The sequence below is a fragment of the Aulostomus chinensis genome, chromosome 17 (assembly GCF_037954235.1).
Source record: "Aulostomus chinensis isolate RoL2024-O1b breed Wild chromosome 17, RoL_Achi_v1.0, whole genome shotgun sequence".
Lineage (NCBI taxonomy): Eukaryota > Metazoa > Chordata > Actinopteri > Syngnathiformes > Aulostomidae > Aulostomus > Aulostomus chinensis.
The window spans coordinates 6834105-6856736 of record NC_141336.1 but is presented as its reverse complement, the minus strand read 5'-3'; the positions used below and the strand labels follow the sequence as shown (position 1 = coordinate 6856736).

Genomic DNA, 22632 nt, shown 5'->3' with positions numbered 1-22632 from the left:
AAAAAGTGATCAGGACAATGAGTGACAGGATTCTTTGACACCAGAAGAGATTTTAAGTGACAAAGAAATACAAATGTGTAAAAAATTAATTGGCATCACTTAAACTTCACTTTAATTGTCCTGATTGTTCACCCTATAAAGTTATTTCGATATCCATCTTTATTGGTTCACAGCGGCAGTGCAAGAGGCTTTGGGTGATGCATGAGCTGTCTACACCTTGAGCCCCTCAGGATTCACCGAACTCACCTATTGGCCCAGACATCATGGGCTCACCTTTATTCCACACGTGCATCACTGAGCCCATGAACTTGTCACTGGTTCACTTGTTTTGGAGATGCAGTGACCAAGTTGTCCAGCCATCACAAATTGACCAAAAATCAAGGTCACTCAGATCCTTACGCTCTACCATTTTTTCTGCTTCCAGCGCATCAACTTCAAAGACAAAATGTTCACTTGCTGCTTAATCTCCCCCAACACACAGTCACTCATCCATCAGCAGACACACACACACACACACACACACACACACACACACACACACACACGCGCGCACGCGCACACACACACACACACTGCAAGTGCAAATTCAACAAGATGTTGTTCAGTTCACCTGCCACTGGTCAAAATGCAGATCAGGTTATAATTTACAATCAAAATACCCTTTTTTGCAGTATGACAATAACTTTATATTACTTAAGGTAGCAGACTGTAATTATCAACAAAGCATAATGCTTCATCTGGGTTTGCATTTATTTTTATGTTTTTTTTCCTGAGTAAATCAATCAATTTTTGCTATTTGCCTCTTTGCTAGAGCTCAAAGGCAAATAGGCATTAGAGACATTAGTGATAATTGTCTTCACAGGTTTTGAAAACATTGCATTCTGCAAAAAATATTATGGCAAGTTTTGGTGCAGTAGCTGGCATAGCGTGTCTCTCTGAGGCACACCAAAATATTCGCACATTTATTATCCTATTTAGTATCAAACTTACTAATATCAATGTATGTTTAGTGTAAATTTGAAAATAAGTACAGCTGATTCAACTGACTCTTGACTAAATGGCAATAATTACTACACACAAAACTAAATAAAAATGAAATAAGAGGGAAATGAAGACATAAAGGAAGACAACCACCAAGGAAGAAGGATCCCGCTCGATGCAAAAATGACAGAAGACACAACTAAAAACAGAAAACAATCAATTCACTAACACCCCCCGGTCAGCTGTGAAGCAGGTGAGTCCACAGCTGTGTCTGTGTCATGCCTAACAAATAAATAAATAAAAACAAACATCACAAATATCACAAACATCACATTTCCCAGAGTGGACAAACGCCTGAACACAGAATGGCATTTACACTGAAAACATCTGTGTTACTGGACAAACACTGAATCCATCAAGCTGCAACATTTTCTCCTCACAAACATGAGGGGATGCTGAGCCTCTCTCCTCCTGACATCATGTCAATAACACATTTTCATTAATGCACCTTTTAATCATATCACATTAGAGATATAACATTCTGGTGAATGTTGAGTCAATTCAGCTCGTCGAGTTAAATTAGAGAACAGTATTTCTGTACAATGATGTGTTTCAAAGGAATAATGGAGAAGCAGGTGGGATGTAACATTTGAATGACTGGGTTTTAAAGTTACTGAGTATGGTTTAAGATGCAACTCACATTTTGTTCCTTTCTGAAAAACACTCCACAATTGGAAAGGCTTAGCATTTAGTGATGTTTCTTGAACATTTCCTTTATAGTTGTGTTTTGAAGTTTTTCAAAGGTCAGGGGTCATTATTTGGTCAAATTTATGGGACCAATCAGTTCGTTCAGGGAACATTTCAAGAACATTTTCGGGAAATGTAAATATTACCTTCCTAGAGGATGTCCCTCTGACTTAAATGTTTGTATAGGCAAATGTCCTAGGTGATGCAAAAACCTCAATATATTAAAAAAAATAACAGAAATGTCACTATACTATACAGTATGTTCTGGGAAAATAAAGGGAACCTCCTTCATTGTCCCAAATGTTTCCAGAACATCCACTATGCAATTTCCCCCTACCTGTAAGAACACCACATCATGACCGGTAGAGGAGGATGTGTCAGCACCGAACATCTTCTTAAAAAACCCCAAACATTCCTAGAACATTTTCAATGTTCACCCATTATGCCACCTGGTAAGATCTTCCCAACACTGAAAAAATCAGTGGGATTGTTATAAAATGACATTCTTTATACAAAAGGGGACCGTCTCAATTTCTGACAACAATTTGTATTTGAGGACATTTTCATAAAACATACAAAGAACCATATGGAATCATTTCTTTGCTGTTATTTCTTAATATTTACTTTAGCACCTTAAAAGTCACCAATTTTTCAGTGTGACCAATAATCAAAATAGGACATTGTCCTTGTGTCTTTGAAGAACTTTAAATTGTAGGACTTTCACAACCAAAAGTGGATGTTTTAAGATCATTGTCAATATTTTGTATTGTGTTGACCTGACCTAATGTTTAAAATGTACATCCTACACAGAACTTCTAGCATCTTCCAGAATATTTTGCATTCTTCCTCAAATATTCACTCATATTCTACCAAACAATTTGATCTTCCATTTGGTCAGATTCCTTTAATTGATATACAATAAAATGCAGCGAAAAAAATCCCTTTGAAACAATTTACAATCATCACTACAGTACATAATCAACATCATAATGATTCAAAAAACATTTTAAAACATCTCTTGCAGAGTTGCTAATGAATCCTAAAACCTTTAAATAAGTTACATTGTTGAATGCCAGCTTTGTCGCCTCATTTTCAAGTCAATGAGCTTTTGCTTTATCGTCAAAAATAAGGCATGTGGTTGACATTAAAAAAAAACATTTTATCTCATGAAACATGTTGAATTTAAGAGTTTTGATTTGTCTTAAAAACTTTGGTTGCAAACAAATGGCCAGTCGAGACTAAAACCTCAAACCCTACCCCAGGGTTTCATTTGTCCCATTTGGCCAATTGTTGGCAGCTGTCAGAGGCATTAAAACTCATCATGACATAAAACAGTTTTTAAGCTAGTCATGTTGACATTGAAGTCAGATGTCTTTGGTATTGTGTGTTCATCGCCGAATTTTTACTTTGTAATTTTAGCCAAAGTGTGTGTGCTTCAAAAATCATAAAGAAGAAGATTATCGTGGTGAACAAAATATGTAAGTCTCAAACATTTCACCAAATCTACGGTTCTATGTCTATCAATTGCATCTATTTTTTATTGATGAATTATCTTAAAATTTTAATTCCTTATCTTTTTCCTAAACACAATTTCTGTGTCAGTCAGTAATGGTGGTTCTTTAATAATAGCGATGCATGCTTCTTCAGGACATCATCAACCTTTTTCTTTTGACTGAGACTGCCCGCATCAGAAACAAAATACTTAATATTTAGGAGGGAATTTCTGGTGTCTTTTTCCAGGAAGGAACATACAGGAAGAAAAACAAAATTCTACTTAAACGATGAACTGCTGGGATTTCTTAATTAGCTACTTACCATCATCTGGATAAAGGATGTCAGATCATCAAATTAATGTGTAATTAACATATGTTTGATAGAAGTAAGTGTTTTGAAACAGCTAAGTTTGAATCAAAGTATTTAGTGACATTTTAAGTTAGTCTCAGGTAATCTAATTTATCTTGCAACTTTTTCCTACTTTGTGTGTCTGACTTCTTTTAACTTCCCACTGTCTTTGCAGCACTCTGATCATGTTTGGCTGGACGACAACCCAAACAAGAAAGGCAGGGTAGAAAAAGAAAACACAAGAAGATAGAAGAAAAAAACAGAGAGGATAACAGAGCGACGAGTCTGTTTGTTGTAATTGGATCTATGCAGTGGTGGAGCGAGCGACAGATGGAGGGACTGAGCAGATTAGCATCGGTAATCAGAGGCAAGCATGAGGGGAAGCGGCGGCCGTGTACACCGAGCTGCTAACTGGTTTCACAAACACGTCTGTGGAGAGCCGCTTTCTGATGAACACAAACTCCGACATATTGCCTCTGATCAGATGGAACAGACGTGTTGTTTTACATGATAACTACTTTCACAGAGTATTTGAAGAACACCTGCTACCAGATCTGATGGAGAGGAGGACCAGCTGCAAGTCACAGGCAGGTCTCAATATCAAACCCTTGTCAAGACTGAATTGTGTCTGGATATCATGCTGACAAGTTCTGAGAGCTTAGAAAGTCTGGTCAGAGTGATCTTTCATCTAAAATTTCAAGATTTAAGCCTATCCCATCAGCCTTCGGGCGAGAGCCGGGGTTCACCCTGGACAAGTCGCCAGTCCATTGCAGGACCAACATACAGAGACAAACAACCATTCACACACACAGTCACACCTATGGTCAATTTAGAGAATCAATCAGCCTCGTCCCTTCTTGCATGTCTTTGGACTGTGGGAGGAAGCTGGAGTACCAGAGAGAACCCACGCAGGAACAGGGAGAACATGCAAACCCCACACAGAAAGATCCCATGCTCGTGCCAGGGCTTGAACCCTGAACCTTTTTGCTGTTAGGCGACAGTGCTAACCACTGCACCACTGTGCTACCCTATTTTTTTTCACAATATTTGATACATTTCTCTAGAAATGTACTTAATTATCACATCAGTTGTGCAAATATAATCTTCTGTCTGTTTCATTAGTTCCCTTAGAAGACCTTAATCACATTTTTCTTTTTCAAGAAGTTTCATGACTTTCATCAAACTGCAGTTTTAATGAAGCATAACTAGGATGGTCAACATTTGGTGCTCTGGTTGCAGGACAGTACATGTTTGTGTCAGCGTGTGCTTGTGTGATTGTTTGTCAGTGTGTGTGTGGACACATGTATGTGTGCGTGTGTGTTTATGTCCTAGTTTCCTCTGTCCTTCCTTCTTTCCGTGCTTCCTTGACATGATCATCACTATCCTCAACACTAGGAGAATCTCACTCAGTCAATTGCACACATGCAGGCACACTCTCTCGCTCTCTCCTCAAATTAAAAGTTGAGTCTTGGACCTTGTGAAGTTCCTGTGTTATCGCCACTGTGACAGACAGATAACAGAAAGGAGCGCTTCATTTGTCGTCCGGTGCTGCCCCGTCCTCTGCTGCCGTTATCTGAACAGCTCCAACTCCCATTGTAAACAGCCCTGTCCTCGTTAAGGAGCCTAATTAGAAAACTCTAATAATAATAGCTTGTGATTGGCTATTGTGTACTCTACAGATTCCATTTAGAGCAGCGGCGAGCAAGCTGTGGTTTAATAAAACTGAACCAAATGGATGATTTTGCTTGAGTAATAATCCTTTGCCTCTGAAAAGTTCTTTGTTTGCCTTGAGTGGTCTTATTGCTTTTCTTAAAAAAAAAAACACTCATGACACTGATTTAATTAATTTGAGCACTTTCATTAAGTCCATTGTGACTCATTGTCCCTGCAAGTGTGGAGTTTAGAGGCTTGGTGTGTGGAATCACTCAGCTGGCCTAACAGGAGGCAGAACCACTTTGTGTTCCAGAGCCTTCAAACTTGGGTCATTTGAGGGTAAAACTTAACAGTAAAGACTTACAAGTGTTCTGTGTGTTTTATGTACTGTGAAAAGAATACAGCCCTGTATTGCCCTGTGTTGACCTTATGTTAAGTTCAGACAAGGGTGAAATCAATTTGAATGATTAACAAATATTTGCTGTTTCCTCTGAGCTGGGGCTTTCCCTTTCCAACCTTTTTTTCCCACCATATACATCTTAACCATGCACGGTGCTGTTGCCTCACAGCAAGAAGCTTCCGGGTTCGAGCCCCGGCTCAGACATGGGATCTTTCTGTGTGGAGCTTGCATGTTCTTCCTGTGCCTGCATGGGGTCTCTCCGGGTACTCCAGCTTCCTCCTACAGTCCAAAGACATGCAAATGGAGACTAGGCTAATTGGATACTCTAAATCAGTGGTCCCCAAACTACGGCCTGCCTCCACATTTGGCCCGGCCCCCTGAACAATACCAGAGACGCATTTTGATTTTTTTTTCCATATGTGTATTTGTATTTAATAATAAAATTGATAACTAGCTATGAACTATTTTCATTATTAACTATTAAGGTGTGTTCACAAGGGCTGCAACGATTAGTCGACGTTGTCACCAAAAATCGATAATAGAAATAGTCAACAATGGAATTTATTGTCGACTATTGTCGCCACACACGTTTTTCCAACAGAGCGAGGCATCTCACTTGATTATAATCTCTGCCGAGAGTCGCCCAGGCGCAATAGCGTCTCTGTCTCTGAGCGGTAACATACAGGAACGCGGCGTCAACATAAGGTACGCTTACCAAAACTTCTAAAGTTTGGTGTCATTTTAGCCTGGATACGACGAATAAAAAGACTACTAGCAAAGGTTGCAAAGCAGACAGTGCGTATCATGGCGGTGATGCACGAACATTTAAAGAAGCCCGTCAGGCAGTTGAACGAAACGGAGTCTTACTCGCCTGGGTGAGATTCAAGTACCATTCAAGCCAATACGTTTTTTATGACATACATTGTACATTTTATAAGCGTATTTTTGCTATAAAAGAGAGCTTGAGCGTTATGCCAGACTGTACCTGACAAACGTATTTTAAATTAATGAATGTTCAATAAAAGATGTCTTTTTCATTGTACCCATCTTTCTTGTTTATTATCATTTGCCACATAATTAAATCAACTTCATGCTAAATTTAAGAAAAAATTAATAATTATCCGATTAGTCGACTAATCGTTTCAATAGTCAGTGACTAGTCTGTTATACTAGACTATTAAAATATACTAGACTATTAAAATAGTCATTAGTTGCAGCCCTAATGTTCACACCAAATGCAACGCAAATTTTCACGTCACTTTATTTGTGCGAATTTGATCGCTGAATCAATGTTTATATTCGTGAATAAAGCAACATGAAAATTCTCATTGCCGTTTGGTGTGAACACACAGTCAGTTAGTAACTATTTCATACACACATAGAACGTGACATTCTATTCCACCTTTCTGCAGTCTGTGCCCCTATCTGGCAACCCCCAGAAAAAAATCCTAGTCCCGAACCCAGAGAGGGTTATTAGGTAGTGTCATTATAGATTTCCTGACTTTTTTTCTTTGAAGAACCCAGAGAGGGTTATTTGGTTGTGTGGCTTTCTGGAAAACAATACATTTTTACGTATAGGCAACCCCATGATCGTCACACTTTTTCTGTTACAAACTGAATGATCTGGCCCCTCATCAGAGAAGGGGAAATTTATGTGGCCCTCACAGAAAAAAGTTTGGGGACCCCTGCTCTAAATTGATCATAGGTGCAGCTGTGAGAGTGAATGGTTGTCTGTCTATATGTGTTGGCCCTGCAATGGACTGGCGATCCGTCCAGGGTGAACCCTGGCTCTTGCTCGAAGGCTGTTGGGATAAGCTCCAGCCCCCCCTCGCAACCCTTAACAGGATTAGTGGTACGAAATAGTTTGATGGATGGATAAATCATACTCATATGTGTTACTAACTCATCCTCCTCTCCGGAGCCTTTGGGCTCGCCAAATCCCAGATCCCGGGTGCTGGAGAAGGCTACAGACCTGAAGAGGCTCCAGCTGCCACCCTTAGCACCACCTGCTCACGCTGTCCATCAGTCTTTTCCCTTTCACTCTCTTTCCTTCTGTATATCTCTTCCTCCATTATCTGTCTTTGTCTCTGCCCCGCTCTCCTGCTCTCTTTCCCCCCAAACAGTCAAAGCAGAAGGCCGTCCCCATTGAGCCTCGATCTGTTCAACGTTCCTGCCTGTTAAAAGGAAGGTTTATGTCACTGCTGTTGCAGGATGTGCTTGCTCATGGAGAATTGTTGGGTGTAAATTCATTGAAGGAGTGTGGTACTCGACCTACTCGTAGTGTCATGAGATAACTTTTGTTTTGATTTGGCACTATACAAATAAAATTAACTTGACTTAAGACTGCCAAACCACACGTCATGTAGCTTTCACACATCATACTGTACACTCTCTGATTTCATCTGTCGCTTACAGGTAAATCTATTTGGCAAAGGATTTGAGTTCACATCAATTCTGATCGAAGCAATGAAAATTCATACCCAGGGTTTGAATTATAATCTGATCTTTGAGGGGGTCTCTAAAATTACTGATGTTCAGAAGGACATAAATATACCCAATAACATCCAACGGGGGAGAGAGAGAAAGAGAGTTCTCATTATGTGGTCTCACACACACACACACACACACACACACACACACACACACACACACACACACACACACAACACACACACACATGCATCTTTGTGAGTCTTTTCATTGATATATTACATTCCCTAGCCCCTCACCCTAAACCGAACCATCTCAACTGACTTCCTTACCCTAACCTTGACCCTAAACCTAACCAGAACCTAATTATAACCTCGACCCTCTCTCTGTTGGTTAAATACATATTCTAGTCCTCAATATGTAGCAAGTACAAGAACACACACACACACACACACACACACACACACACACACACACACACACACACACACACACACACACACACACACACACACACACACACACACACACACAGGTTATTAGCAGAAAAGGCAGCATGGACTGACTGGTGTGTGCTGCTCCACACAGACACATGGACTCACAGTAGTTTGCTTTTTCCTACAGTTTTCAGTTTATTGGCTGTCACCAATTCAAAGCTGGACAGGCTAGCAGACACTGAAGGGAGTAGCTGCCTTTCTTAATATTTATATTTATATATAAATATATATATATATATATATATATATATATATATATATATATATATATATTTTTTTTTTTTTTTTTTAATAGTTTATTCTCAATTTTCTACTCCGCGCCTGGCCTGGTGGTGAAGTGCAGTATAAACTGTTGTGCGTGACAGAATAGGTGCATATTCTTTTTTAGAAAACATGTTTCTTTCTGTCTATTTATCTCATCAATATTTAAAAACAAATACTAATTACATTGAAAAATACATTATTTGTGATCAAAACAATGGTTGTTGGCCAGGACCCCCACAGTTGTATAATTTCACTGCCTTCATGGGAGTTCAAACCCCTCTTTATGGGAGCTGAGCTCCCATTTTCTCCCACTTAAATCGAACCCTGTTCATACCCCTGTCTTCTGTAGAGTCATTTGTCCCGGGACAGGACTTGTGGCCAGTGGCAAAGGGGCTCTGGAACACCTCAATGGGAAACACCCAAGAGGCATCCTAACCTGATACCTGAAACACTTTAGCTGATCTTTGGAAAAGTTCTATGTCCTGGACCTGGAGATGAGACCCATTGTTTAACGATATTAACTTATTTTTGAGGCCATCAAACCATATAACCATTATAATGTAGAGAAAGAACAAAACACCACACTCCTTTTGTTTTTCATAAGTCACATATCTTTTGTATATTTTTAAGGCAGGTAAAACAATACATGAAAAGGGATGAATGAATTTCTTAGGAAGTAAATGTGAGGAAGACATATTGTGAAGACACACTGAAGCACATGTTACAAGACATGTGAGTGCATCCCTCCACATTTGACCTTTGCAGCTCCTGGAGTCCAAGTGACATTTCAGATGCAAATACAAACACCCTTCCACATCAAATACACACTCATTGTGATTGTCCTTGGGCCGCCATCGTCTCTGCCGGCCGCTCTAAATGACATTAAATGTAGGTGACTGTAAACTTGGATAATTATGATAAATGTGAGCGATTATGACAAATTATTCACCACCATTGTGCTAATAGTGTAATTAGCAAGAATAATCAAAGATTTATGATGTTGAAATAAGGCAATGCCGCAGACAATTAGGCTGCAAGGAGCCAATAATGAAGAACTTATGGTGTTTTCCTGCAGGGCAGAATTACGGTTACTTCCAGAAGGACTTTGGAAATGTGGGTGTTTGACTAAATAATTTTGCCCTCTGATCAAAGAAAAATTCTCAATTAACTACACGCTTCTCTGTTTGAGGCATGAATGTGAATGGAGGTGAGTTAAGATGCCAAGCAGCTTGTTCAAAGGTTTTCCTTGGTCCTACAGTTGATAACAAAAAGTTAAATTCTGGGGCTCCTAACTTTTTTCAGTTTAGGGTAGCTTGGTAGAGTTAAGTTTGATACTAAGATGAAATGAAAACATTTTCACCTCATGATGTTGTTTACGTGAACATGTGTGACAGTGCTGAGGAAGGGAGGGTCGGACACTGAACGTAACATTAAAGCAGCAAGTATAGAACTGTAACAGTTCAAAAATCTGCAACATATTCTGACAAAGGTGTCATCATTCTGTGGTCATGCAGTAGGAGGGATAGTTCTTGATATCTGAAAAAGCTGAAAAAGTATTTGACATGAGACATTTTGGATTGTTTCAGGACTCTTTTATGCGACAAAGGTGCTGGTTCTTTTGAAGGACTTGTTAATGTTGATCACCATTTTGGAAATTTGAACCCAAAAACACAATCAGGAATACAGTACACATTGACGATGAAGCAGTGCATTTAATTTAAATGATAAGTGACCTAAAATGTGTTTTTTGCCTTTCAGGTATTCACCTTTAGGTGTTTGAGCTGACAAAGACACTTTTCCATCCTGCATTACATCTTTGTTCCTCTAAAATGCACTATACAAGCAGAGTAGGTTTTTTTTTTTGGCAAAACTTCACAAACTTCCAAGGTGCATGGATGGTGATAAGGTCAAAAACTCTCCAGCATCTAAGTATATTGAAGAACTTTATCAGATGACATGTAGCTTGTGGCCATCAGCCATTTTGACCATTTACTCTGGAAAGCAGAAAAAGTCAGCTATGTATATTTCACTTGAAGCCAATTGCATCTGATGGCTGACAACAGCTGAAGCTACAAAACAACAGCAAAACATCTAGAGGTTTCCTTGCTCCAGGTGTTGTTCACCATATATTCCTTGCCTTCAAGCTAAATAGATGTAGCGGGCTGAAACAGCCATATATTTTTCATTGTTAAATCTTTGTTTTTCTTGTTTCCTCAAAAACAATCAATGTGAATAAGTTCAAATGTTAGTTCAAATCAGTTCAATATCATCAGCACGAGACATTAGTGAAGAATTCAGAGGTCAAAGTCAACAGCCAGTTGACACTGGATAGAATGTAAATGTTCCCGCGACACTAAACTGATGAAATATGCCAACGAGACTGAAGAGAGAGAAAATAACCACCAAGGGGAGAGTCTCTCTGCTCTCAGCCCAACATGAATCACACTCGGGAGTTATAATTTCCTACCACTCAGCCTCCACAACAGTAAGAGATGCGGCACCTCTCAGCCTCAGTTTGACTGATATTAGTCAAATTGCGTCATGTGCTTTTAAAGATGACTCTCTTTAGCTGCAAGAGGGTGTTGAAAGGTTGCGTCTGGCTTCAAAAGAAGATCTTGTTCCTCCAAGGTCATCTGATATTTTAACTCTAATTTGAATACTTTACGAGCGTGACTGTGATTAAAATGATGTTGTCAGCTGTCTGATACATTATGACGGAGCAGAAAACCACAACTTTTCACTTGATTTCTTTAATTCACAAGGTTGCTTTTGATTTGGCAGAGAACCAGCTTTGAGGTTGTTTTAATCTGCACAGTTTAGGTGAGATCCCGACTGTTCAATCCTCACATCACACTGAGCTCTTTAGTGCTCTCCTAACAGTAAAAGTAAACAGAAAGAAAAATGTCTTCATTTGACCAAAAAGTGGGAAACTCCAAACTGAACTGGCTTTAAAGGAATGCCGAAAAATGCTATTGATCATCCTCCCCTACATCAGATGAGGGGATTGATACCCTTCTGTCCTTTTTCAGTCTCCTTGTCTGAGACCCAAAGGGATGACTGACCACTAGTTCGCCTAGCAAAATGAGTGGTTGTGGGAGGAAAGTGTCAGAATACCTTTTTTTTTTAAGTCATCAAAGTAATTTTTCTGAGTCTTAGCCTGCACTGATGTAGTTGAGTATAATAGACGTTATGAAATGATCTAAAATGACAAGACGTTGTAATTTTCGAAACAGACGGAGTCAGAACTATTTTCCTGACTGAACAGCTTATCTGGCAAACTGCTAAAATCTAATAATAATAATTTAGATTTATACTCTATCACTCTTCAAGAATCTTAAGGGTGCTTTGCAAGGTGACAAAATCCAACAAGCAGATACGACAAATGATAATGGACTATATGTAAGTTTTCAACATGGATTTTAAGGAGTCTGGGAAAGTGGCAGAGTTAAGCGGAGCCTTTGCCAGATACTCCAGACCAGTGGTGGCTGCTGGTCTCTCAAGGAGGGGAAGCTCATTTTTCCGGCCTACATCATAAATGTGTTTGTTTATTTATGTGCAAATTCTACCCTTCATTCCTTTTCAAGAAAATGATCTGTGACCTTGTCGTACCAACTAGGCGTCTTTTCCAGGGACTCGGTAAAGTGTCCGGATCAGTTCAGAACAACTGAATGAAAAACTTGGAAAATGCTCCGGATGTTTATTCTTCAAGATCGCTGACTCGCTCATTTAGCTGTCAATCAAAACAGGATTCTGCCTCAGACAGCTCATCCAATCATCATGCAGAAACCGAGCGTCCGGGCCAGCCCACTGCCCCATAGACCCCCAGAGATGCTGAGCGTCCGATGGGCGGGACCAAGCCCAGCATTTATCCAATGACCGTCTAGTTTCGCTGCAGTGGAACAACCCGCTCTACGCTTCCCCACTGAAGTCAATAGAAGCTGAGCGCTGAGGCACTGTGGGGATGAATGAGAAGGAATTGTGCCAGTTACCTGTGATAAGTAGCTGATTCTGAACAGAAGATGAAGGTTTTCTAGCGCGTATTAAGTCAATGAAATGTACACACAGCAGTACATATTTCACCACTTTTTTTTCCTTTTTTTGTGACATTTTAGGGGAAGCTAAGCTTCCCTTGCAGTCTTAGAGCAGTCACCACTGCTCCAGACTGGACTCCATGGCAGTATTGTGCTGTGGAAGGTGATGAAGTCATGTATTAGTGTCTCAGCCACAGAGTCAGTGAGTGAGGAACAGGTGTCCACCTCTACAAGCGGATCTCCAACCTTATGGAGCAGCACCTTAGCGAGCACAACCATGAACTCTGTCTTGTTTTGATTTTGAGAAGATTTGATGATATCCAAAGCTTTATTTCATGTGGGCAGTTAATAAAGAACTGAACAAATTAGTTGGTGATGAGGTATAATTGTTACTCATCAGCCTATAAATGATAGCTCAGACAATGAATAAAATCCATATCAACTATACATTGGGTGTTTTAGGCGGCATGGTGGTGCAGTGGTTAGCACTGTCACCTCACAGCAAGAAGGTTCCGGGTTTGAGTCCCGGCTCCCAGATCTTTCTGTGTGGAGTTTGCATGTTCTCCCTGTGCCTGCATAGGTTCTCTCTGGGTACTCCAGCTTCCCACCGTCCAAAGACATGCAATTGGGGACTAGCCTAATTGGATACTCTAAATCAGGGGTCTCAAACTGGTCCAGTAAAGGGCCGTGTGGCTGCAGGTTTTCATTCCAACCCAGCAAAAGCAACACCTGATCCAACAAATGAGCTGTGTGAACACAGCTTAATTGATTTAAGTAGAATCAGGTGTTGCTTTTGCTCGGTTGAAGTGAAAAACTGCAGCCACACGGCCCTTTACTGGACGAGTTTGAGACCCCTGCTCTAAATTGACTGTAGGTATGGCTATGAGTGTGAATGGTTGTCTGTCTGTATATGTTGGCCCTGCGATGGACTGGTGACCTGTTCAGGGTGAACCCCGCCTCTCGCCCGTAGCCGCTGGGATAGGCTCCAGCCCCCCCGCGACCTTTCACAGGAATAAGCGGAAGAAAATGAATGAATGGATGGATGGTGTGTTTTATTTATACACCACTGAATCACAGCAAAAACTCAAAGCAGGTGTCGTACCACAGTCTTTCAATTTAAAATTCAATGCAAAGAGACCCAACTTGTATACAAGGCCAAAACAAATGTTAAATGTTAGCACAATTGTCTAATGTGAACATAATTGGTAATGAGGTGTAAGCCAAACACAGCGATAATGGGCCACTGAAATGATGTGGGATAGTTGGGTCAAAGATTCACTGCTCTGTAGGAATGACCTGTTTTGAAGGAAGGTTTCAACTTTTTCCAGAGCTAGTAAGAGGTAGAACTATATCTGAGGTGTACTGTACAGCTGGTGGATGGAAAGTCTAAAAAAATGTTAAATCACCAAACAACTGCATGTTATTTTCCAGCAGATGGAGTTTGCAGGTAATAACACAATGAAGTAGCGATGAAAATAACCCACTATTAACCATCAACATATGGATGCAGTGTTGCTTCACAGAGAAACAAAGTCAGCAGTGATCGATCAAGATTCCCTGGTGCATGGAGGAAGAGGCAGGTGATGAACGGAGGACGGCTGGTGAGGGAAGGAGAAAAAAACAACTCAAGGTGGAAGAGAGGAGAAGGAGAAAAAGACGAAGTAAACAAATGGATAGTTGGACAAGTTAGCAGTCACGGTGTTTGCCAGGTATCGACTGGAATGAATGCTAATGATGACAGTGCCTGTGGAAATGAATTACTCCTTGTCTAAACTAAGTGATGCTGTGAATGTAATGTAGAAGAAAATTACATGAACTAACAATAAAAAAACCACAGATGAAAAACACCTGCGAGCAGCATCAGAGTTTTACCAATAAAAGAAGCAACCACTTTCTTCTTACATTCACCCTTTAAGAACAATTAGGGCAAGTAATGCTGACTTTATATTCCCAAATAAATACATATGATTCTATTATTTTTAAAGGAGATTTCCTGACATATAGAAGACCTTTAGTTTTAGTAAATTTATAAACATTGTCCCATTTGAATATTTCTGTTTGCAACACACGAGCATGCCTGAACCCAGAAATCCATGTCCTATAGTGACAATATTCTCTGGCCCTATAGAAAAATTGATGGTGATATACCTGCTCATTGAAATGGTTAATGTACCTGTATTAATATGGACTGAAGGGAAAATGCTTTTGTTATTGATAATAGACAAATAATGTGTCAAAATATAACACAATTAATGGCATCCATGCCCCATGCTTTAATTTGACTTGTACAGAGAGCTGTGGATAATCATTGTAGGGCAGCAGTATGTCTTCACTGCATCTAGTCTGCCCGAAATTAACAGAAGGAAAAGAATGATTTAATAAACTGGGTCAGTGACTTTGTCAAACAATGATGAAAGCACATACCAACAGCCTGCAGTTGTTAAGTTATACAACTCTGAATGTGTTACGCCCAAATGAAAGCTCATACTGGTGGTGACCATGACTGATCTTAAATAGTAAAAGAGCTTCTCACCATCTGCTGTAAGCCCAATCAAACAACGCGGATGCCTGACAGAGGCATCGACTACAAAGAATCACATGACAGTACCTCAGTGGTTTTCTTCAAGGGTTAGGATTCTGGTGCTTCGGGTCTGATCAAACAAATAGGACCCCTAACATTATTTGCAAAGCTAGCCTGGGCTACTGGAAGAAGGTGGCCAGTATGAGCTTACCATGGGTGACTATTTCAATCACTATTCTTTACCTCTTCCTCATCTAATATATTACATTGTGACTTATTAATTGGATGTGAGCCTTTTACAACCTATTTCATAATTGGTACACATATTTAATTGTTATGCCCATCATTGACTGCGAATAGAAAACCAACCAAAACCTTTTGAAAAAAAAGATTTCCACCTCTATTCATTTCTATCACCCAATTACCAAAATTTATCTGATTTGAATTATATTAAATTCACAGAGCTAAAATTGATAGATGCGATTAATGTCAATGAATTAATTACAAAACATATAATTAATTAGATACACTCTTTAATGGCTCAACAGCCCTAGCATTAATTACTTTCTCTTTGGCTGACATTGGGTCATGGCACTTTGATTTACTTGTTGTGTGGGTGTGATATTAATGATATCACATCTATATTGTATACAAATTATTGTATGATTTATCATTTTATTTCTTAAGCATGCCGCCTTGTTATTACAAGGTCACCTCTTCAAGTTGGAATGCTTATACTGAACCAGTATTTCAAACCTTTGAGTTGCTGAACACGTTTGAATCATATTTGAAATCATTTCCGTTTTATTCTCTGTGCAAGTGGGTCAAAGCTCCACTGTGATCTTACCAGGTCTATTGATTTATGAATAGCAACTTCACAATTAACTGCAGATGGTTTACAGTTAGGTACAAAGGTCAAGTGATGCGAAACAGTCTCACACTGCACATACAAGACCAAGTTAAACCTCATATCGGTCTGGACAGATGTGGTCATTGTGCCTATAATCTGCAATTTTCCGCAGTCTTCCTGTCATATTTGTTGTTAAAGCATACAAATACTGGAATCATCACTGTGCCAGATATAACTGTCAATCAAAAATCATTTTATTATCATTGTATTCAACAGACTGCTGAATGAAATGGCAACCTGCAAAATGACACCTCTGCTGCTGTGAAAAGCAGGTTAATACTGGCATTGAATAGCTCTTGCCAACAAACGAATATGCTCAAATAGTCACTTTTGCTTTCGACTAGCAGTGAGAGCAGTTGGAGGTGGATGGTGTTGATGCCTGGATGTGGGATTGAACCGTCAGGTAGGAGGACAGCTTTGCCTGCTTGGTGCAGCAGATGTCCCTGTAGATCTGTGTGAGCCTATGACAGGCTGGCGAGCACAACTTCAGTAACATCACTGACTGTCTAGAGGGAGTCAGATATGTTATGTTTTGTTACTATTGAATCTTCACTGAGAGCAAAATATGTTTTAATTGATCCAAATTGGAGATCTGAGCTGTTCCAACAACTGGAAAACAAACAACATGCCCACTGCAGGTGAAACAACTATCGGCACTCCTTCTGAGAACAGGTGGCTGCTCCCTAATGACATCATAAAGAGCAATTCATGCTGATTCATTTTGAAAGAGCAGCATCTGATGAAAAACTCTGGCACTGGACTGCTACTATGACACAACTTAATCGCTCAGTGACAAATCAGTTCATAGCCCAGAAAGAAGAGTTTCTTATGAAAGACTACAGTGCGGTATGGCTGGGGTATGATGACAGGGTATGGAAACAGCCTTTTATTTTTCGTCACCACACCCACTTCTTGAATAGGTTCCTACTGGGCTTTACCCCTGACGTTTTTCATATGTCAGGTTAAACAACAGACACATATAACCATGTCAGTATCTCTCCAGGTGACCCAACATATTATTCTGCAAGTGTGGTTGTGATGATGGACGCTCATACTAATCCATATCAAGCTTGCTAACTCCTCCTCTCTTCAATCTCTTTCATTCCAATCCCTTTTTTCTCCAGACAAATCAACCTTAAACACATCCATGAATCCTAATCCTCTCTCTCTCTCTCTCTCTCTCTCTCTCTCTCTCTCTCTCTCTCTCTCTATCTGTCCCTTTCTCTCTGGTCACATTATCATTGGGGATCACTCCTTCACATTCACACATGTCCGTCTGAAACCTCTGCCTCCCTTTGCTCTTTTTCTTTGGAAAAATTAACATTGCTAAGCACTCGTGTGCATTCAAACACCTCCCTACATCCCCAGCCTCTCTGTCTTTCTTTCAGCCTCCCTCTCTCTAGACAAATGAACATGGGAGAACAAAGCCCTCCGTCCTCATTGCCTCCTTTACTCTCTCTGGTCGAATTAACTTTGGGAATCACTCAGACATTCATACAAACCCTTTTTTCTTCTTTATATCTCTCTATCTTTAGGGCAAATTAGCATCAGGAAACACTAAGCCGTGTTTGGATCTCCTCCTTTTCTTTCTCTTCAGACAAATTGACATTGACGACCACACATACGTCCTCTTATCCTCCGTCTGTCGACCACAGACTCTCTCTCCATCATGGTGCATGGGGAGGCTTGCTGAAAGGTTTGAAGAAAGTCAAAGATGGAAAAAAGAACAAAAACCTCAAATGTGGAACTCCAATTAATATAAAGTCCCCCCTCCACACCCATCACCAGCACCAATCAGCCAAGAATAAATCTGCAGCAGATCTAATTACTGTGCCGTCTCCGAAGACCCCGGCCGCCGTGAAGCCAATCTTCCCCTCCTTGTTTGAACAGGCTGATGAACTAAGGGACTCGATGGATATCAAGTCATTTTGTTTAATTTATAAATGGATTTTCCCCTAATACTTAAATTATCATCAGCATAAGAGGGAGAGAGAGACAGAGACAGAGAGAGAGAGAGAGAGGGTGAAAGAGAGGGAGAGGGAGAGAGACCAGGAAAAGCTTTAGGAAGGTGAAAAAGTCTTAAATGCAGTGCAGGAGGGGATGGAGGGATGAAAAGATGGAGAGCTTGAAGAGGATTTACAGAGATGCTTGTTTTCCCAGTTTACAGGAGTGATGTTTTTATTCTGATGCACTAATTAACCCCTTACATACCAATAATAAAAGAGTCATGCCTGAGGCAAATAAACTGATTGCCAGTCTTAAAAACTTTTGAGTGTGTTCATAGTTTCAATCTAAAATGTAACATTTTTGCCCCCAACAGTCAAAATTATGGATAAATGTTCATGCATATTCCTACGAATGTCAAGCAACATGAGCGATCAGAGCAACAATGGCTGGTGGGCTCATTCAAGTCGTGTTTTGGCCTCCTATCATGGCTCATATCTGGCTTCCATGTTATGGACATTAGAATGTTAGAATGTTGTGACCTCCAACTTGAAAACACAGCTGGTTTTGCACTAAAAACATCCCTTTGTCACCAATAACATGGCTGAAATATCCATCATCTCACTAAAAACAGCCAGTTGTCTTCCAAGAACTGCTTTTGTTGTGAGAAACATGGCTGAAAGTGTTCAGAAGTGTTGTTATAATACCCACTTCTGCTGCCAGAATGGGAGCTGAACACTGTTTCTGTTTTGTATCAGTGCTTCCATGTGTATCTTTGCACGCTGACCTGATTAAACAGCCAGGTAGAACAACCTACACACTCCTCAACTGCCTCCTTGACCTTCTCTTTCCCTCCATCTGTAGCACGACCTTTTATTTGCTTCCTTTTTTTTCCACTGTTCAATCTTTACTGACACATTTTCTTCTCCTTCCGTTTTGCTCTTTGTCCACCCTTTCTCTTGTCTTCCACTCTGTCCTTTACATCTCCCTCTTTCTGCTCCAGGCTCTTGCCTCCTGTCCTCCATCCTTCATTCCTTCCCTTTCCTCCTTCCTACTAATTTGGGCTACTTCAACGAAGATGACATTGAACAGAAATCACAATTTGTGTCTTTGTCCTTTTCTGTCCTAAATTCATCCATCTATTGTGTCCTTCCTTCTATGGATGTCTTGAAAACAAGAAACTTTTCTCAGCAGCTTCACCTACCCGGTTCTGGCGTTTCCGAGTGCGACGAGGATGAGGCTGACGACGCCCCGTCTTCGTTAACGGCTCCCTGGGATAGAGACATCCCCCGGCCTGGGGGTAGTTTCATGCCCAGCTGCTCTGCCATCTCCACATGATCGCCGGGATGGATGTAATCAAACACACTGCTGCCGGTCAGTTCCACCTACAGACAGAAAAACAGATTTGACAGTTGATCTTTCTCTGAATCTCTAAATTTTCTGATTACATCCCATTCCTCACACAAGAAGAGCTTGGTGCATTCTGCATTCAACGTATTTTTCATTTGTTTTGGTGAAAATGGTCCTGAGACGTCTTGATTAGCGCTCCCAGGTAATACAGTGTACAGATCACTGGCAGCTTGTGAGGAGTACAAAGATGCAAGAAAAAGTCTGGGCCAAAGAGAGCATTGTTTTAGTGCCAACCACTAGAGGTCACGTAATCATCAGTTTCAGTTATGTTGCTTGCATGTTTAACCTCGGAAGATGGTCTTAAATGAAAAGGGTTGCCTCCTTATTCTATCCTTTACATCTTCTTTTGAGTGCTCAGCCTGCTTTTCTATTCCATAGTCAAACACAACAAAGAGAAGTTCCACCTCAATTTACACGCAGGACTTTGGTTGTTGTATCATCTATTTTATTCTCATGAGTTGACCAAAAGCATGACCTGTCAGTCAATCATCCAGAAATTTGCTGCTAACTCAGATGTCCCTGCAGTGGTGTTAACATGAGACATACCATAATTTGTTCATTTGCATAATCAACTGGTCTCCCATTCTCTGATTCACCACAGAGTCTTCAAGATGATGGGCCTGCATGAAGCACCTTCAAGCAAATTCATTGCTCAAAATGTAAAAATTTTAAACAGTTCAAATATGCGGAGAGGCAAAATCATGTCATTTGTCCAGCAAATGTGCACAATCTTGTTGTTTGTGCTGTGCTGCTTGCATCTCTGCATTGTTTTTTTTTTATTTAGTCATGGAAAAAAATTGCTTTGCATTTGGTAAACACAACTTAACTTTTTGAAGTACTGCATTGCCGTGGTGGGAAGGCCAGATCTCTGCCGCTTTAAGCAAATTTCTTTCTTTTAACTCTTCTTGTCCTTCCTTCCCTAACTGTGCTTCTTCTCCTCATCCAGATCTTCCTCATCTCCTCCTCCAATGCTCCTCTAATCCTTCCCTCGGCAGCCGTGAAGAATCAGCGGTGGCTTTTCTTTCTCATGGAAATTGAATAAATAAGCTTCTTCTCATTAAATAAATACAGAGTCCCTTCACCTTAAAGACTGTCATTAGCGGAGATAGAAGCGGCTTTGTCTTCGTTAATTGGGGATGAGACGAGAGGAGCACCGCCAAAACTGCAGCGCTACATGACGCACACACTTCAGTGCACACATAGCATTTCGCTTGCACAGAAGAAATAGATTTATGATGGTGAGAATACACACAAAACTTTGTTACTCTTGTACACACACACACACACACACACACACACACACACACACACACACACACACGCACACACACACACGCACGCACACACAATTTCCAATGATGTGATCCCCAGTTTAATGTTTTCATTTGTGGCGAATCAAAATCATTGTTCGCATTTATTTTCACATTAATCTGGTTATGTGTATAAGCGTGTGTGTGTGTGTGTGTGTGTTCAGGTTTTTGGGGGTCCACTGGGACAAAAGGGATTACATGAGAGTAATCCTTTTATTAAGAAATCCCTTTAAGGCAATTTAGTCCCTCATAAAGTCTCATCTGGAGCAGAAAGTGATGATTAACAAATGAGGGTGATCACTGAGTTTTTTTTCTCTCTCTCTCTCTCTCTCTCTCTTTCTCTCTCTCTCTCTCTCTCACACACACACACTCACAGGTCCCGATGCACCATGGGAGTTAGTGTTCATGTTTACATGTTACACTGCTAATTGGATCTACATTGTTCCTCCTCGCAATGACACGCAGACTTTTAATCAATTTAAACTTGGCAGAACTATTTTACATAAAGTCACGGGTGGAGCTAATTACACAGAGGGAAGCATGGCAAGATGAATTAGACATTCAGACAGTTACTGCAGCAACACTTGAAGAACATTATCATGCTAGAAGTACAGTAGACTGAGCAGCAGCAGCTCCCAAACTTTCTTTGGAAGCTAAAAAGCTCTGTTGGGTGAGCTGCTACATCTTTACATAGTGCATTTACAGTCTTTGCTAGCCCACCACAGTCAGATTGGGTCCTTATCATTCCTGAACCAAACTAGCCTCCCCCAAATCTGTTTATTACATCTCCTATTTTTTTTACAAAGATACCAAGAGAAAGAAGAGGGAGTTGCACAATATTTTACAATGCCAATAGTTTGTGTTTCATTTTAAACATGAAGATGCTGGATATCTTGCTTTCTTTGAGAATTTTAACAGAAAAGCATGAATCTCACTTCACTTAAAAATATAGTTTAAAAATAAATACTGACACAAACATTTACAACCTCTATAAATAAAGCATTTCGCAACGATTTGCTTTGGTCATGTGATTGTTCTCAGCTCAGTCCATCATGGCATCACAACTATGTTGCTAAACAAAGAATTTGATGGCACACAGGCATAATTGGTTCAATCAGATCATCAGAAATATGAAAATCCAATGTTTAATAAATTTCTAACATACCTGTCAAGTATGATGTTAGCAGGTCTGAGAGTTCAGATTTAAATTCCTTCAGGTGGAATAACAAGTGTACTTAGGGAAATTAAAATCAGATCCGTCACCAACACCAACATAGTTTAAATGTATTTCTATTTGCAGACTTGTTACAACATCTTTGTTTTTCTTCAAATATGTATTCTCGGCAAATGGGGTGGACAATTAAACAGTTACAGTTTGTGTCTACATCTGTTTTCCACCTGAACACATGTTGAAGATGTATGGCAACCTGAGCTTTTTAATCAGCCAGAAACCTCAGCCACCACAAAGACTATACATCATGTTACTCCTCCAGCCAGTTACACAGAGGTTGGTCAAGTGATTTAATATCATTAGAATGTTTCTTTTTCCTCCAGTCTTTTTGTCCTCATGAGACAGCAAAGTGAGATGGAAACATGTGGGAAGTAGAGAAGACTTCTTTTCTAGCAGCAGAATCTGGATCAAACATGAGCAAACGATATCAAGGACAACTAATTCTCCTAGAGACTGGCATG

At 40.2% G+C, this 22632-nt stretch overlaps 1 protein-coding gene across 2 annotated transcripts in view; it reads right to left on the bottom strand.

Moving 5' to 3' along the window:
• The window catches only part of npas3 (neuronal PAS domain protein 3), a 352407-nt gene that overhangs the window by 41338 nt on the left and 288437 nt on the right, over nt 1-22632 (bottom strand). For both annotated transcript variants that reach the window (XM_086181913.1, XM_086181914.1), the window contains exon 6: nt 19425-19605. In XM_086181913.1, coding sequence (XP_086038039.1) covers nt 19425-19605 — 181 coding nt within the window. The remainder of the gene's footprint in view (nt 1-19424; nt 19606-22632) is intronic.